Source organism: Lepisosteus platostomus, chromosome 8 (genome assembly GCF_059453375.1).
Source record: "Lepisosteus platostomus isolate fLepPlt1 chromosome 8, fLepPlt1.hap1, whole genome shotgun sequence".
In the NCBI taxonomy this organism is placed as follows: Eukaryota; Metazoa; Chordata; class Actinopteri; order Semionotiformes; family Lepisosteidae; genus Lepisosteus; species Lepisosteus platostomus.
In genome coordinates, this window is record NC_142618.1 from 4,327,791 (window position 1) to 4,346,188 (window position 18,398).

At 38.9% G+C, this 18,398-nt stretch overlaps 1 protein-coding gene across 9 annotated transcripts in view; it reads right to left on the bottom strand.

Annotated features, from left to right (window-relative positions):
• LOC148655534 (receptor-type tyrosine-protein phosphatase mu) overlaps nucleotides 1-17,053 on the bottom strand; it is a 240,857-nt gene extending 223,804 nt beyond the window's left edge. For all 9 annotated transcript variants that reach the window (XM_088642104.1, XM_088642103.1, XM_088642105.1 and 6 more), the window contains exon 1: nucleotides 16,614-17,053. In XM_088642104.1, coding sequence (XP_088498230.1) covers nucleotides 16,614-16,686 — 73 coding nt within the window. In that variant the 5' untranslated portion in view covers nucleotides 16,687-17,053. The remainder of the gene's footprint in view (nucleotides 1-16,613) is intronic.
• Between the last annotated feature and the right edge of the window lie 1,345 nt (nucleotides 17,054-18,398).

Consider the following 18,398-nt stretch of genomic DNA (forward strand, 5'->3'; position numbering starts at 1 on the left):
AAGAAAACTACTTGTTAACAAAAAACATTTTCACTGATCAACTGCACCAGAATACAATGATATAGTTTTTACATATTTTAGAGTGTAAAATAGAGCTCATTACCCATGTTGCTTATTTTCTACAGCCTTTGTTGCACATCTTTATCAAGGGTGCTAATAATTTTGGAGGTGACTAGCTTTTCATGTATGTGTTATGACAATACAATTCTTCATTATTAATGTCTATAAAACCAAATATACATATGACTTACTCATTTAATTATTAACTAATTTTCATATTTTGAGTGCTTACAAGCACGTTGACTTGATGGTTCCCGCACCAGTGTTTACAGGTCTCTTGACAGTCTCTCTAAACACAGCAGTGCGAACTTGGAGAGAGATCCTGGGCCTCCAATTAAAAGAAATAAAAAACACTGCTGAAATGCTCTAGAACTTAATGTTAGGAGCCCGAGTCTTACGATAGTCAGGTGAAAACAAGGACAGCAAGCCCAAGCTTTTTTCTTACCGCACAAGAACTACAGAACAGGATTCTGAAAAGGATTGATTTGTCTTCTGCTTGTTACAGCTAGAAGAAAGGATTAGGAAGAAACACACGGCTTTAAAAGCCCTGCAATGTAGAGTAGCAGCTCATTCCCTGCGCATACATATTCCTTCACTTTCTAAGAGTTTGAGGCAAAAGCACCTTGCAGGAAAACCTCTGTGCACCTCTTCTGGGAAATGATTTTGAAGGGGCTAAATGCTCTCAAGGGGTCTGAGCGATTTGAAAACTCTGAAAGATCTCCCAGTGCTACTGCTTCTGTGTGCACGGCTGTTAAGTATTTGTCACGTTCCAGCATCAAGGCATTTATGCAGCCCTGAATTATTTATTCACTGGTCTGCTTGCAACTCCCAGAACAGCGATGGAGACTGCAATGATTCTGACTGTTTGATGTTGCATCTCCTCAAGTGACTAAAGAGGCTATAAAGCAGCCCATGGCTTAAGCCTGCTGTCTCAGTCCTATTAGCGGTAAAGACCTCCCTATTCAGACTGCTAAGTAAATCCTCCAAGAGCCTAGGGACTGTTCATGCTTGAAAGCAACTGTTAAGAATTTGACAACAACCAAACTGTTCCAATTTAATCCATCTCCCAAGGTAAGAAGAATTATAGGTAAACATATGCCTTCATTATTTGCTTTGCTGCGTTTCAATACTCCAATCCCACACAATATTGCCAGCCAAGGATTAAATGCAATCACCTCTGGATTTTAGAGCTTGTGCATGGCAAAATAGAAAAAGCTTTTTAAGCACTGCAGTGATGGTTAGCTGGCTAGTGACTATAAATTTTATATTCCTGATGCTTGAAATCGTTCTAAACTTAACCTTGCAAATTAGATGCGAGCAAGGCATGCATGAGAAATGCTTTTCCACCACACAGATAAATGATCCATAAAAAAACAGACTATGACAAACAAAAATTAGAGATAATGACCCTCTGTTTATGCAGATGCACAGAAGATAAAACACATCTACCCCTTGAGTCACAAAATAATTACCCCTGGCTCAATATGCTAATGCCACTGTATGCTGATCTTGTGTATTCAGATTCCTCAGCTGACATACTCAGTAATGGATGCAGCATATATAGGTTCTTAAAGTCATCTGCCATCTCACACCAAAACAGGTTTGAGTTTTGACACCACTGGATTGTTATACGCTGTGTTATATAGAAAAGAATAAGGTGAAGAATGCACTATGCTTCTTGAAAAAAGACACTCTCTGTGTTAAGTCTTAACTGCAATGCATACTAGACAATCTACTAATATACAAGTACTGTATGCGGTACAGTATGTGAAGCCAGGTGTTAGCAGCTGCCCTGAGAACACAGAACAACCCTGTTCTCTGGCAAACTACCCGATTCAGTGAAGACTGATTCGTGTGGAGGGACTGTTTTGTGCAGAAACCAGTATAACCTCCATAAACTGCTGTGTCTAAGTGTGTGTTTAGTATGATCCACTACTGAGGATACAAGTAAAGGTAGTTTTGGACTGTTAAAGAACTGGATCCAAGTACTCGTAGTCTTTTATATATTCTATAGGAGTTGTGTGTGCTTATTGGGTGTTTGAAATCAAGTGATAGAAATAAACATTCATTGTTTTTTTTATGTATGCATCCTGTTTATTACACTATAATTAAAATGTGCCAAGAACAAAGAAACCATGTTTTTACAATCTGATTTTTACTTTAATGTAAGCCGCTAAAATATTACAACACATTTCAAGATTAATTTAATCATATTAAATGACAATTTACATTACTGACATTACCCAATGAAAAAAGTATATTTTATCAAATTACACTGATATTCCTCAGAAACACACTACTTACAGCATTTGGAGTCTTAATTAACAATATAGTGTTAACCAACATACAAAGGTTACCAATGAGAGGAGGATATATAGCCCATTGTGCTTGTTTGGAAATAAATATATTTGAGTGTGATTTTCCAAAGGGTCGCTAATATTCCCTTGGAAAACTCTAGAGCTCACATCCTCTTTATGAACACTGCACTGCTTCCCAAGTATGAAATCACAAAATGTGCCAAGTTGTAGTCAATGATGAAGAAGGCATTAAAAAACTAATGAACAAAATATTCCAGACACATGGTTAGAAATTTGCAATTATGAGTCTGCATGTGCAATTTCCAAGTTCTCTTTAATCAAAGCTCAATAATATTTGCTTCAGCAACAGATTAGACATTTTCAAGAAATATTGCTGGTAGGAAGACTTCAATATGTTGTTGATAGACATTTTATACAGACTCCAGTGCCAAATCACAAGAAGCACGTATAATAAACTAGGTCTCAGTCAACCAGTCTTTGTGACAGCTTGAAGTATTGCTTCTATACAGCAACAACTACAGCTTCAAATGGGATTTGCTGTCAAAGGAAACCCATAAACCAAATTATGGTTATTAAACACTTCAGAGATTAATAATCTACAACGCTAATATCTTGAGCAGTAACATGGAAGACATTATCCCCTGGATGTTGGTAAATGGGTCTCTCTCTTACTTGGAGTTACCAAGTTATCACATCAGGTGTACAAAGGAGAAACCACAGAAGGTTTTGTGAGGTTTGTATAAGGAATGATTGTGTCTGAGATTATAGCATAATGGTTTTAGTGGCCACTGGTGCCAACCTCAGTAGTGGGCTTGTAGCTTTTAAGAGTAATCCCATTGTATAGAATGATGTCAATCCAACAGAGACCAGTACTAAGCGTTGTTAAAGCAAACCTATGATAATGCAATCTGTAAGGCTCTCATTCACACAGCTTCAACACTTTTTGCTTCAAACCGAGATCAATGCCCTGCACTGGTCTGCTGTGTCACAAGATGGAAACTGAATCCAAATACCTGGGAGAAAATGTGGGATAGACAAACTGTAAATACTATGTCAAAAGACAGCCACGACCGAGCAATGGCACTGACCTGGCAAACTGAACAGAGGATCACCCCGCGGAGTCAATGTGCTCTATTATTGACTCACTATATCACAATGTATACTCAAGCTAATTATGAACGTAACAGGCATTCATCTTTCATGATGAGGGACCTGACTTGAACTCATTGTGTGGTATGATTCATTCATGATTTAAGCATCCTAAGCTCAAAAGCGCATTTTTAAAATGCTCCCAATGAACAAGAAAAACCTGTTTGAATATTTCAAATAATTCCTTTTCTACATTAGTGAACTTAGTAAATACAAATAAGTATTACACACATTGCGTCTCTAGCACATAAAGCCATAATTCTGGAGGCAAGTTCAGTAATTTAGTGCCTAACATTTAATCATTATTCAAACTACTGGAAACACTACATGTTCACAACAGAAAAAACATGCCTTATTCAATTGCTGTAAATTATACAGCCACGGTATCTTTTCCAAGACTAATTTTATCAAACCTTTTCTTATTTTTTTCCCCAAAATTGTCTGAATTCTTTTTGACCTGAATTTTCTAAATCGCTTCAATGACTTTGTTGTTCAACATTTTCATAAGCATGCTGTTATTTTAATGAAATCCCGATATGAGCCCCTCCTAGCAGATCCTTTTGAAATATGGAAGTGTTTATTTCCCCCAGCTTCCAGCGTGGCAGCAGTCTACCAGGACACTCAGAAATACTGTCTCCCCTCACTGCATTAGGCCTTGTGCAGTGAAGCATCGCCATTCCATCATGTTCCTCTCCCTCGCGTCACTCGCACTTTTCTCAGCTGGCCTCGGTACTGACGAACCCTCACCTGCCTCTGTGCCGGCAACAGCTTCGACTGCAAAGACTGCCAGCGGATCTGAACGTGTGCAACTGAAATGTCTTACAAAGCACCGCGTTCCCCCCCCAAAACACTTCTCGTCTGTGCACTGAACAATGATTGAAAGCAAACGCAGAGGGAAAAAGATACAGAACAAAAGGATCGTCCGTTTAAAGAAATTCCACAAATCACCTCCTTGTCAGCTTGAGAAGCCGCGGTTGGTGGAAATGAATGCGAAGCTGACTGGGCACAGGCAGCGAAGTGATTTAACAAGTTGAATGTCTAACCTGGTGAAAAGTAAAAAAAAAAAATCAGAAAGGAAACAATATGCTCCACTTTTGAAGAGAACAGTGTCTTCAGACTATCATTCTGTGTTGGAGAAATGCCTAGTCTTGGCTAACCACAAGTGGAGCCCTGTCCTCTTTGGACATGCTTTGTGTCATTCTGATAGTGATTTGATATTTAACTCCAAAACAATATGCTTGGTTTATTGCTGAGTTTAGCCGACTTTGTTCAATAAATACAAAAACAAATTCCTAAACTGTTTCCCGATATAACCGCAGTTATTATGAGCTGGTAAATCAAGATCTCACCATCTTATCGCCAGAAGCCTGATCAACCCGGTACCACTAGGGGAGGAATACGGTCTAAAAAATCTGTTCTTGTCGCTATCACGCGATGTGATGTAGCAAGTCAGAAGACGGAGATATTTACACTAAGGTAGTGGTAGCACTAGTTATTCTGCATTCATTGTCCCTCAAAAAATAAAATATCTATACTGAAAATGTACAGTTTAATATTTTTTTCCAATTCTTTCAAACTTCTCTATGCAGTGACAAGAATAGTTCTGAAATGTATCCTAATATAAGAATAACATTATACTGGTAATCAATTGGAGGTAAAAGCTGCCAACGTCCTTTAGTGTTTTAAAATGTTCATGTAATAAGTGGAGCGCGTCCTAATTTGGGTAGCAGTTAACTCCTTTAAACTCAAACTGCACCTTGGCATTTTGTCTGTTCCTGAACACTGAGCATCAAAAGAAACACATCACCATTCATTACATTTTTAGGAAAGCATATGGATTTTGGATATTGATTGTTTTGGTGTTATTTTCATTAATGAATTCATGACTGATCATGATGCACTCAAAGGACCTTTACTGTTGCATAAACACTAACTCACTTCATTAGTGAGAGTGTGGAGTGGGCACGGGCAGTGATTTAATGTCAAGAGTCTTCTTACTTGATGAAAATCAAGTAATATTGGTATAATTCAGGAGACAGGAGACCAGAATTAGAAGAGTGAAGGTTGCGAGGTGGGGAGTAGGGCGATAATAGCTCAGATGGGTACTGTCTTATAATTTAACAAACCTTGAACTTGACACTAGATTTAATAACTAAGCCTAACACTAACCTCTCCATTTGGAAGCACAACAGTAGTTCTCTAAGGCACTTACCTATGATAGTTCAGGTGGGGAGCTGCGTCAGCATGCGTAGGCTGCAAAGGAACAAGTAATAGGTTTATTCCAAGATGAAAAGAAAAGAATCTCTTCTTTTCAGATTGGATAAACCTATTACTTGTCCACTTACCTATGATAACTACTGTACAATTCTGACCACAGAATTATACCAATAGATACAAAAATCTCCCAAGATATTGCTTACTAACACTATCTTGTAATAGTCGATCCCCATTCAAAGACTTCTGCAGAAAAAAAAAAATCTTTCTCCTTCAGTTTGGAGCCCTGTCCTGCCCTCTCTTAAAGCCCCTACTGTAATTCTCTGCACTACGATATGTAATTGCAATTGAACAAAGTACTTCTCTCCAGACCTTTGATACAAACAGCTACTCAGAACTGCAGGAATGTACCTTAGGCTTTGCTCCTTATTCTCAGTCTTTTTAATCACCTTCTCAAGTCTGTTTCTTTTCTGTGCTTTCACCTTGACCTTATCTTCCTTCTCTCTCCATATCTCCCTTCTTTATGACCTCTGGCTCTTGACCATAACCTTTGTCCATCACACAATTTCATCTCGGCTTTTCCTCGCTCCTTATCTGCTGTACAGAACAGCACCCCACTCTACACCAGCCTCACCACCATTTCGGGCCCAAACGTGAAAACGTGCAAACACTGCTGTCTGTTTTTCCTCATCAAACCTGCATTACAAGTTACAACATCCAGTTATTTGAACATTCATTAAATTACCATTTTGAAGAATAGTTTATTGAAATCAACTTATTTAGCAATGTTTTCCTTTTGAACTTCAGCACTGATTCAACATAGAAAATACGACCACATTTCCTCCAAATTAATTTTACAAGAATTCCTTGCATTCCTTGAATATAGAATAAGATCAACTTCATCCACTGCTGAAGTACAGCACCCACCTTGAGTTTTGCTACTAGTGGAATTAAGGCAGAACTCATAGGTAGGCCAGATTGTGCAATCACAAAATCGAAATTCAGGACACCCGGGTTAACACCTCTCCTCTTACGAGCATCAACATGGATTCATGACCAAGCACCCAGGACATCCGTTTAGCATCTCATTTACATGGAAATTACATCCTGTATCACAGTGTCCAAGATCATTACACCATGGTATTGGTTTGAAAACTCTGGACCAGAACAAGAGTGCTGGGTTCAGACCAGGTGTGCTCAATGCCATTCTACAGGCAGCTACTGTATTTAGGGACCTAACACCATACTAGGTAGTTATACCAGAACTGAAAAGCTATTACATTTATGACAAAAACTGGTGTCCTGGTTCAACAGCTAGAAAGCCTTGTACATATTTTTAAAATTCTTCTCAAAATCTTTTAGTAATCACCAGTTAATGCCAAGCCACTGAATGTTCCACTGAAAATGCACTTACAATCCAGCAGTAGAGGGATCTTGTTTTAAACAAAATACCTGCTTGACTACCACCTTCTTCCAAAACTTCAAACGACCTCCATCTCAGGAAAAGCTACACAAACTGACTTGAAAAACCCACAACTGCTTGGCCGCATAGCGTAAATCCCCTCTAGTCTCCTCTTAGGCGTTCACTACATAGTATACTTATAGTATAGTGATAGTATACTTTTACAAAATGTGATACAAAAACAAATAACACTGTTTTCTAAAATAATTCTGCATTTGCACTTCTAATACTAGATGACCACTGTCGTCCTTATTTGGGGTAAAAGAGACTGTTCCACATAAGAATGCACTCAGTACAATGCAGGCTAATAAAAGAGCTATTGTTCCAAGAATCCTTGGCAAAACATGGTTGTTACAAACGGCTGGAACAGCAAGGCTGCCTATAGGAAGTGCCTTGCTACAATGCCTGCTACAGCCTGCACACTGGTCACAAACACAGAAAATGTCATGTCTGGCACAGAGCAGAATTTCACCAGTTTAAGGGACGCTAAGGAAATTTCATTGTTCATGCATATGAAGTTGACAAGTAAACTAAACTACAGAGAAGACAGTGTAATTACATCTTTAATTATCATCCATTATAATAATTAGATTTGCAAAGTTTCAAATCACAGAATTAGCCAGCGTCCTTTCCTTATAGCCCAGTGGCCTCACTCATCCTTTAAAGGCTCGACTTCTGTACAGAGATTCTGTGTACTTTTGGCTGCAGAAAATGTTGCAAAATCCACTTGAGGATTTTGACCATTTCTAGCGACTCCCACGGTGCTTTCCCACATGAAACTCAGGAGCCTTAATTCCATCTCGTCAATCAGTGCCTGATGAAAGCTGTGGACGCAAAGAAAGGATTTCAACCCCAGGGAACTCAAGAGATATTTACTACGTACAGTACTGTGTGTAAAACAAACATATTAAACATCAGCAGAAGGGACAAAGAAACAAGTACAGGTTTGTTTCATGCTGAAAAGAGCAGAAAAGGAAACGTTTCGGCTGTGGAGCCTTCTTCTGTCAAAGCCTGACACAAAAGCCAGGCTGCAATAATGAAAAAGATAAATAAATATTAACCTAAAAGGAACTTTCTATTTATACACTAAAGAATAGATATTTAACACAAACAGATCAACATCCTGGAATTCCTGCGTTCTCAAAACTTTAGTAATGGAGGGGGGAAGCTGCAAAAAACACAAAAGACGTAAGAACAATTAGACTGATAAACATCTAAAGAACTGCCACGACAGGAAGACAAGAGACAGGGGTGCATTACCACCTTGTAGAGGACAGGAAGCTTAGCAAGCCTGGGTCTGGTCTGTACAGGAAAGGAAAACCTCCAAGAAAGAGCCAGCTATCGGTGGACCAGTGGCGCCATTACCTTCGGACTACAATTCTTGGTGCAGATTCTTAATTTTGAACAACACCTTTGAATGTCTCTATAAATCTGTGTTGATGAAAAGCATTTTTCTCAATTCATCCATGCAGTGTAGATTTTAAAACTGAGGTATTATTTTTAAATTATACTGTAGATCTATAACCTCATCCTTCATCACCATCAGATCAAAGCATTCACAGAGACATAATGTAAAAGTTCAATATTTTCCAAAATCAAAGAAACTATAGGGCTCTATATAATTTAATTTTGTTCGACCTAATCATAGTGTATACACTAAGCTTGTAAGCTTTATCATTTTCCTTTTGTATTGACTTGTTAATATTAGGCTAGCAGCCATGTGTCTTAACAGCAACACAGCTGTGGGATTTAGAACAAGCAGTTTATGCACCTAGACAAAATAATTTAATTCCTTGGGCTGCTGACCTGTTTATCTATTAATCCTTTAAAGACTGTACTTGCACATTCAGCACCAGTTACATCATAACGGCGTACTTGTGCAGAAGCAGAACGCACCACGCTTCTTTGCTACTTTATTAATATGGGTAGTATATTCACGAAATTTCAGAATATTCATGGTCCCAGTGTCCGTAAATCTTCAGGATCTAAAAAACTGATGTAGTGTCATTTTTGCAGCCGCAATATTGCAATTTCCATACAGTCTCAGTCAAGCTTCTTCCTGAAAAAAATCCTATTGTACAAAAGTTACATGAACGAAAAATTACCTCATTTTGCACACTCTAAAATTTGAAAGATACACTCGTACACTACCCCTTTAAGACTCTTTGCTAAAAATTGTCAAGAGTAGACTTTTTGGTTGTCTTTGATAGTTAATGATAAGATTCTTCAAAGAACTCATCATGCAATTTCATTACTTAAGTATAAAAAATAATTAGAGGGAGGGGAGGAATCATTCAGTTAAACTGTAGGTGCTGAAAGACTGCAGCTAAAGCACTTACTCAGTCTGTGATTTATATACACTGCACACAGTAAGGTTCTACTCTCATTTTTTTAACCATCTCCACTATTGTTCATTGATAAAAAAAACAAGAAAATGGTCAACCAAAGGGCTGCAAGGCCAGGAGCCTGCAATAACCAAAGTGTAACAGGGGTGTTTCTGTTATTTTAACACTAATTAACAACATTTTTAACATTAACAGAAAAAAACATTGTATCAATAATATGGGAACGGAATCACTGCACTATTATTTTTAACGTGTACAGTATTTTCGCTGGACTTTCGTTTTGCTCCATTTCTCAGTCCAGGGTTAGTGATGGGTCACATTGGACCACCCAGTCCTAGAAGATTTAAGGCAGAAGATGTACAGTAGGGAGTTTACTCTAGGGTGACGCACAGCCTAATTAAGAATCGATTCAGCCTAGGCTGAAGGAAGTCTCTACACTTCCACTGGGAAGCGAGGGAGGCCGAGTGAACATACTGCAGGAAGTGGTTTCATACAGCCGTGGACAGGCCAGCTAATTACCACACACAGCCTTTCGACTGGAGGGCCCAGCTGGATGCCTCCTGGAGTGGCAATATTCTTATCGAGGGGTGACTTCTAATCCATATACTATAGCTATGTAAACAATTCTAGAACGTGGGTGGCAACACGGGACAGAACAAACTTGGAGAACGCTTTCTATTTTTTTTTTGTTCTTTTAAACTGAAGAGCTTAGCTCTTTTACACTAAACGGCAAGAGTGTCATTTATTTCTGACGCCAAGAATGCCACAGAATGAAAATCATGAACACTCGACTCTCAGATTTCTTATACATGTAACTACTTTAAGAAATGTTTTAACACTTATCTAACTATACCACGAGCTCAACATTTTACAGTATGCGATATGTGATCTTAATCTGAATGTATGAGATTTAAAAATAATTATTTCTTAAGCACTGTTAGCCACATACAAAAATCCTTCTAAAAAGATTTTTAATATACACTGTACAACTAAAATGGTCCAGTATTGTTTTGCAAACCTTTTCTGTAGTAATGTGAAGAGAACTCCATCACTTTATTTGACTTTGTGGCTATAAAACCAGCCATGTATTTTTACTGTAATTAGATCCTCTTTTTGATGTGTGAATAACAGGAAAACAAGGTGAGGCACTAAATTGTAGCTTCTGCTGATCAAGCAACTTAAAGTTATAAATTGAAATTGTAAGCTAAGGGCCTGTCTGCTCCAGGCACTACATCAGAACTCCATCCCTCAACGCCAAATACAGATAATGAAGCTTTAAGCCAAAGGTACAGAGCCGAATTCCTGCAATGAACAAACTTCAGTGTACCCAATTAAAGTGACTAATTAAGATCAATTTAAACAGTTTTTTTTTCTGCTTGTTTTGCAAATAAATATGCTGGCGTGATTAAAACATATGGTGGCCAGAATAATTAGAGAAACATAAAAAAACAATTTAGCATTCCATGCCACTTGCTTTTTGGACAAATATTTATGCTCCCTTCATCTAACGTGGACTTAAATAAATCACCAAAATTAATGTGGGGTAGCAGTGCTTGGCAACGATGAAAATGTCAAAATAGTCCCTATATTATGATGCTCTCATCCGTTTTGCAACACTGCTCCAGCTCAGCTTGGCCACACACTAAATCACTGTTTCTTAGATTATTTGTAACGTAGAGCTGTGAAGTTACACTTCTATCAGGAAGGCCAGCATTCTGTAACAATGGGGACAAAGTGAGCTTCTGCATTTGAAGGAAAACCAAACAAAAGGCAGACCGCCCATACCCCTACTGTACTATTGCCTGACCAAGCAGAAAACCAATGCAAATGAATCGAACACAAGCAGACACTAATGCATTAATGACCGGCACGTTGTAATGACACTAAAGAGCACAGATGTGAGCTGACATTAATGGAGAGATTTGCCTGCGGTCATACACATGGGGAGGGGAGGCAGAACCACCTGCCTCCTGTTCACAACCTGGGCACAGCGCAAAACCAGGGCATCAGGCAAGACGAATTAGCCCCTCCAAGCTTTTCTCTGTTGCGATGGCACAGACGGAACATTTCCATAACGTAAGGAAACATTTGCGCTGGTTCCAAATCAGGACGACATTGAGGGAAGTTATCTTTCATTGTGAGCGCTGGTTACATCGGGCTTGTCAGCACAATTCTCTTCTCCTTAAATGGCTTGCTTTTTCTAATTGTATTATTTTAAACAATGAAAGCCCTCAGAGCATTAATTAGTGATATTTCACTCAATGCTTTCTCAAATTCATCCACAACAAATGCTGGGTATTTTTTTTTTCTGAAGGTTTTGAAATGGTGATGAGATCCGACGTGTAATTACTCAGTCAAAGCTCTTCATCAGCCTGCTGGAGGAGGGATCCCCCTTTTTACACTTCATTAGCTTTTATCTTTGTGTCCTCATCTTGTTTAATTAAAGAAACCCTGTCCGCTCAGCATCTTTTTAAGAATCAAACCCAATTGCTAATTATGAACTGAATGCATTTTGATGAGTCTTCGTTCCCCTTGTCCAAAGTAAACTTTATATAGTTTGCCATGTTTCTAGGTTTCACAAACTGCTAGAACAAGAAAATGTCACCTCCAAAATATAGTGTATTCAACATTATATTGGCTGGTACAGGCCAGTCAGAGCGATCGTTGGAAGACCATCAGGAATTCTTCTCTCGCTCTAAAGACAACTTCCAACAGAGCATTAAAATGGAAAACAGACTGATAACATGTCCCAGCACCAGTATTAAAAACACATGAGAAATTATGTAGTTTTTGTTCTGTAGGTTCAGGAAAATACTTTTTGATAAAAGTTGTCAACCTTACATATTTTAATGAACATCTGTAGTGGTTTTCCAAAGCACCAAAATCCTTGCTCCGTGAAAATGAAGGCAGAAAACAGTCAAGGGGAAAAAACAATTTACTGTCATTCTTACAAATTTCACGTAACAAATGGATTTCAAAATCTACTTGACAACTTACACAGCTCTGCTGAAGTCAAAGACAACACAATACAGTAGCACAGACAAAATCAAAGCCATCCAATTTCAATTTATACAAAAAAATATTCATTCTGTGCAAAAAAAGGCCACAATGTAAAAAGTGTGAAGTAACAGCACTTAAATTTAGATATCTCTTAAATTCACTTCCAACTCGTCATCAATCATTTCTGAGTTTCTTTTTGCTGAAGCTCTAACTCCTCTTTAAATTACTGAGATCTTTAATTTCATTCTCCACTGAGTCAAACCAAAAAAGCTGCCACCCGTCAAATATTCCTATGTGAGAACTCAAACTAAGCTGTCTCCTTGATAACACAAAGGGCTGATTATGTGATTTATTTTTCTAAAAAAAGTGTTTAAAACATTGTCAGGCCACAGATAAAACTCTTTTATAAAAAAAAATGTCTGTGAAGGGAGGAAACATTTCATTTTGCTTTCAATGCAACTGCCTGCATTTCAAAGGCAGCCTAATAATTTTGGCCTTACTGTGTGTGGAAACCAAAAACTGCTCAGAAAAGCCTATTTGTTTTTATGTAGCCTAGCAATCATGAATATGTTAGTCTTCCTGACATCACTGTAAATGATGTAGATAATTAGGCACCAAAAACATTTATTAGGCCAAAAAAAAGGAAGTCGTGTGTTATTTTTTGGTTCTGGCAGATATAAATGATCAGGATGATATACAGTACTTGGACAAAAAAACAGGAAGCATTCACAGGACAGGACGTATGGTAGACAACGTCGCCTTTCTGGTCACAAGACAATCCGAGCACACGGGTTCAAGGCCAGGCAGACCGCCTCAAGATGACGTGCCGCTGTACACAATTAACACCCAGGACTGATCGATGTACTCTTGAGCGCGGTAGAGTACTACACTTCGATTGCCCCAGAGGTGCCTAGATGGGTACATTTCAGGTCATGGTTGCAAATGAGGTATTGTTCTAAACTGATCTGCCCTAAATAAAAGGGATTAAATGAAACAGATTGAATTATAATTTGTTCCTGCGATACACAGTTTGATCTCCGCTAACGATACCCCGAATCCTCGGGTGAACAGATCACGCGCTTTTCTGCATCACTAATTCACACCGTTTTGACTGAATCTTGTGGAGGGCGAGAAAAACTGATCTCTTTGTTTCCGATTTTAACCCATAGCTTAGAAGTCTAAAAAGTAACAGGGTTAATAAAGACTTACTGTATGCGTTGTTAGCTTGAATTCATTTGGTTTACTTTTTCCGAGTATGTTTCAGAAGTAATCAGAAGATTGACTGGGTTCACACATCACAAAGCTGAGATGCGCTCAATACCTAAGGCAGAACTAGGTAGCTAGGTCTGCAGTAGTCTCCTTTTAATCGGATTGTTACTAATTATTTTCACTGAAAAGCGCGTTCGATTTGCATTTATAATTCTAATGAAGGTTCAAAAGATTATTTTATAGTCTTAACGCTTCTGTTTACTTGTCAGTCAGGAGGTATTTTAAAATAAATTTTTCATTATTTTGTTTCTATTTTATTAAATGTACACATGATGGGGGAAAAAAGTTGCAAAGAGTCGTGTTTCTGACTTATTGCATATAAACACTTCTTTTGTGTACGATGCTGCCACCATCAGGTCCCTACAGTCAAGGGAAAGACAGAAAAGGCGCAGTAGGTCAAGGCTGTAGAACTGCAAGCGTTTAGATATCGAAACAATTAGGCAAATATAAAAAAACGCTGCTTTCACACTCAAGACGCCACGAAAATACACAGACCCTGGAAGTATTTTTAAAGATCTGTATCTGAAACCATCCACACAGAGTTAGTAAAGGGAGGTCCACTTAACATCGTACCTATCGTTTCTAAAACATTGCAGACCACAACCCCACCGGACTGTATAAATCCAAAATATGTTCCTAGTTATCACGGGAACAAGCCAATAACGCGTCAATTTGAAAGTCTTTCGATCTTTTCATGCTACTCGTATGCAATGTTTCTAGTTTAAAGTATGCCGTAGCCCAAAGCAATACATTTACTATGTATGCACCTTATTGATTTACATATAGATAATGCCCCTCTTCAGATGAAACATCCATTGCCCCGACAGCTGAAAATGACCCCTTTTAAGTATTGAATTAAACAGTTTCATGTCACCCCAGGCATCGCTGTGGGTTTCAGAAAGCGAAAACGTCTAACAGAGCAGCAGGAGAGCGTACAATCTCTCACACCTGTACTGACATTAGTGCGGCGCTCTCAATCAAGATTTGCAGGGGTCCACACACCTGCTTATCAGGTGGGGCTGCAATATCGCTTCCCAGTAGCTTTTCGTGTCAATAATCTTCCTGTTCATACGCACAAATATGCAAATGAACACAACGAAAATAAAGTGAACCTAGATGCTAAAAGTACAGATAATGCAGTTATTGATTTATTTTAGTGAAAACAGCATTCAAAACAATTTAAGAAATAAAGTAAATGTTAAGCCCCTGCTACACTAGTATTACTGTACGAAACAAAATGGAAAGGAATTAGTTTTTAGGATTAGGATCAAAATAAATATAAAATCATCTCCTTACCTATTATGTGATTATATAAAATATTTTTTTTTAAATACATATGGAGTGGTTTCTGAATAAGATGAGCCGTAGGCTACTCCCGGGGTTGTTTACTTGCAATAACATCATATACTTCTATTCCAGGATTCATACTCATCAGAAACTGTGATTTCCATTAGTTTAAAATTGATTTTAAATGTCAGGGAAAAAAAAAACAATCCCGACCAAATTCAATTGAATGACTCGTGTCCCAAATGCATAAATATTTTGAGTCGTCATTGTCAGTTTTAAGGAAGCGTTTTTTTTACTATTTTGTGAAGATCTGCAGGAAGATACTTCTTGCACTCCTTTGACACGCTGTACGCGAATTAAAGCGCAGAGTGGGAAGCCTTTAATTACAAAGTCTTAAGTTATTTAAAATTAGTCTTTTACAGTTAACCAGCATTGTTAAGAGCCAAACCCAAGCCATTACAACTGGGAGCCATAAAACCCAGTGTACCGTCCTGGCTCCCAACCCGTCGAAGTTAACGGAGAGACGACAGAAATAAATCTGCTCCAGTCTCTGGCACAATAAAGCGGTGCTGTTCTTATTTTTTTTAGGATACAAAACTTTTTTTATTCCCTTCTGTCGCTTTCCTTCAGAAGCGGATAAAGAATAACGTCCAGATCATTGAGACACATTAAATACGACGAGAAAAAACTGGCGCTTGTCTACAAACCGCGTGAAAAACGGATTACGTGCCACGGGTATTTCATTTAGACCAGCGGCGTCGCTTCATTTTATTATACAGCGGGGTTAAAACATTTTAAAGACGCCCTCAACTTCTGCTTTAAAACTCAAAGTCTCCAATTCACTGCTCGGGGATTAAGCGAAAATGGAGGGTCTGCTGTTCATGAGGTTTCCTTCACCCTCACATACAGTACTAGGACTAAGTAGGTGTCCTGTAATCGTTTTGTCCGCCTGGAAGGGAATGAAAAACGCTAAGTGTCGAAGAGGCGCTCAGCGTTTCCTTTCCAAACTAGTCCTGGCGAGACGGAAACTAAGTTCAGTTGCTCGGCGTGTAACATTCACAAGAAAATAACTGCTGGAAACCCACTCTGGTACACCCATCACCATAGATTTATAGTTCATACGCGGTCCAACTTAACAGAGCCTACCGACATATACAGAATACAGCGCGTAAAGTTAAAAACAATTTTACAACACTACGCATTTCCCCCCAGCGCAGTTCCAGCACGAACACAACCCCAAATGCTCAAATCGCATAAAGTTTTGTTTTGTTTGTAAGAGAAGCTTTCATTAACCCCTAAATGGGCTATCTTCTAAAAAAAAAAAACTTAATGTAAACTAGGACACTTTTTTTTTTCCTTCAACAACTGCCAAAAGGCGTCAGTTTACAGCGCTGCAAACGGATTGGATTCAGGACGTTTCTTCGCTTGTTCATACTTCAAAAACATTACACGCAATGTCAGCATTAGTGCGGGGGGGGGGGACGACGACGAGAAAAAGCCGTGCCTTACCTTTGAAAATCTGTCCTCTAACCGTGACCAAAAGACTGACCGCAGCAAAGACAGAAGTTATAACTCTATCCATTGCGGGGAGTGTCTGATGTCCCCCCCAGCTCCCGGGGCAAGACGTACACAACTGTTCCTCTTGGTGAAAACTCAAACTCTTTCCCCCCTTTTTTTAGTTACTCTCCGGGTACCTCAAACCTACTCTCACTGTGTTTGCCTCTTAACTACTAACTTGTGTGTTTCTAAGCGGCTCCACTCTCTCGCACTGACTTACTGACTGCCAGGAGAGAGACTTGACGTCACTAAGCTCCGAAAGAAAGCGAGAGAACGGCGTCCTCCGCCAGAGGGGGTTTTCAAAACCTCAGCCCTCGGACTCGGGTCAAATCGCGGCACCTTTCAAAAGATTGTCATCTCCGCCTGTTAATATGTAGACGCCTCGCTGTTTGTTTGCGGCTCTTTTGGTGTTGCACTAAAGCTGGACGCGGCCGTATTTTATAACAGCCGGGGCGTCCACGCACGCTGAACTCCGCAGCTTTGTGTGTGCCGAAGCAACTGGTGGAAAAAGTAGCGTTTGCGCATTTTTTTTTGTGTGTGTGTGTGGATAATTTATCCGCAGGTCACATCAGAAATGCTAACCAAAAGGAACTAGTCATTTGCTCGTCAGTCTGCCTTCCAGTAGACAACGGCTACATAAAGACAATTTGGAGGGAAATAAACATGCTTCTCTCACACTGTTCTTTTCCGTGCTTCGTCTGCTGCTGTTGTACTTCTGACATTTCTTTACAAAATAGTTTTTAAATGGATTTAGCAAACGGTGGCACCTTTTTTTTTTCTCCAGAATTTGAAATCACCTGCGGGTCAAGAAACAGCGAACTCCACTGCATCGTGACTGCCCATCCGGTAACATTATCCATATCCACGAGTTAGTTACAGTACTATGCGGGACATGAAGATGGTTCGTGTTGTTCTATTTAATAAGTCCTAGGTACTTCACAATCAAGATTTTTGTTACAAAATTATTCATCGAAAATATTCAACCTTATGCAATTTCGACATGTATGATACTTTAATGACGCGAATTGGATTATTACAGGGAATGAAAAAAAAAAGCTGACCTTAAAACCAAGCGAACCTTTGATTCTCGAGAGATGTATTTGCTCTGAGAATTGCATCAAGTATTACTGGGGTTTGGATTTGCAGGAGCATTCAGGACTTTAAATATTATTTTATAATCATCTGTTGAGATACTATATATTGTGAAACGCTTATATGATATAGAATGGAAAAGGGTTGTTTACAACGACAGTATATTTCAGCCCGACAGAATCTCATTGAAATACCCAAGGCATAAGAATGCATGAGAACAGTCACAAAAGAAAGAGTCAATCCTTTCATGCAGTGAGAACAGTTATGAGCAACAATAAGTGCCCCCAACAAAGCTATAGGATTCAAGAGGTTGTTTTTAAACGGAGGCATCAGAAAAGCAACATGGTATTTGTCAGGGTTTGTGAGGGAGGCATTAGGTGGACTGCCAACATATTTTTTCACACTCCTATCTTTAACAGTATAGAACAGTGTAAATGTTCCATTAAAATGTTTTTTTTTTATCACACATTTTTATTTTTTAAAACCACAATGAAGAAGGCAGCTGTGTGAGTCGCCTTGACTCTGAAGTCAGTCAGCTTTGCAGCTATGGTACAATAGGGTCTCAGCAGCTTAAAGCTTTGTGAATTCTGCAGCCGAACGTACTGTATTTGGGAAAGCAAAGACTCAGACTAGGACTGCGGCAGA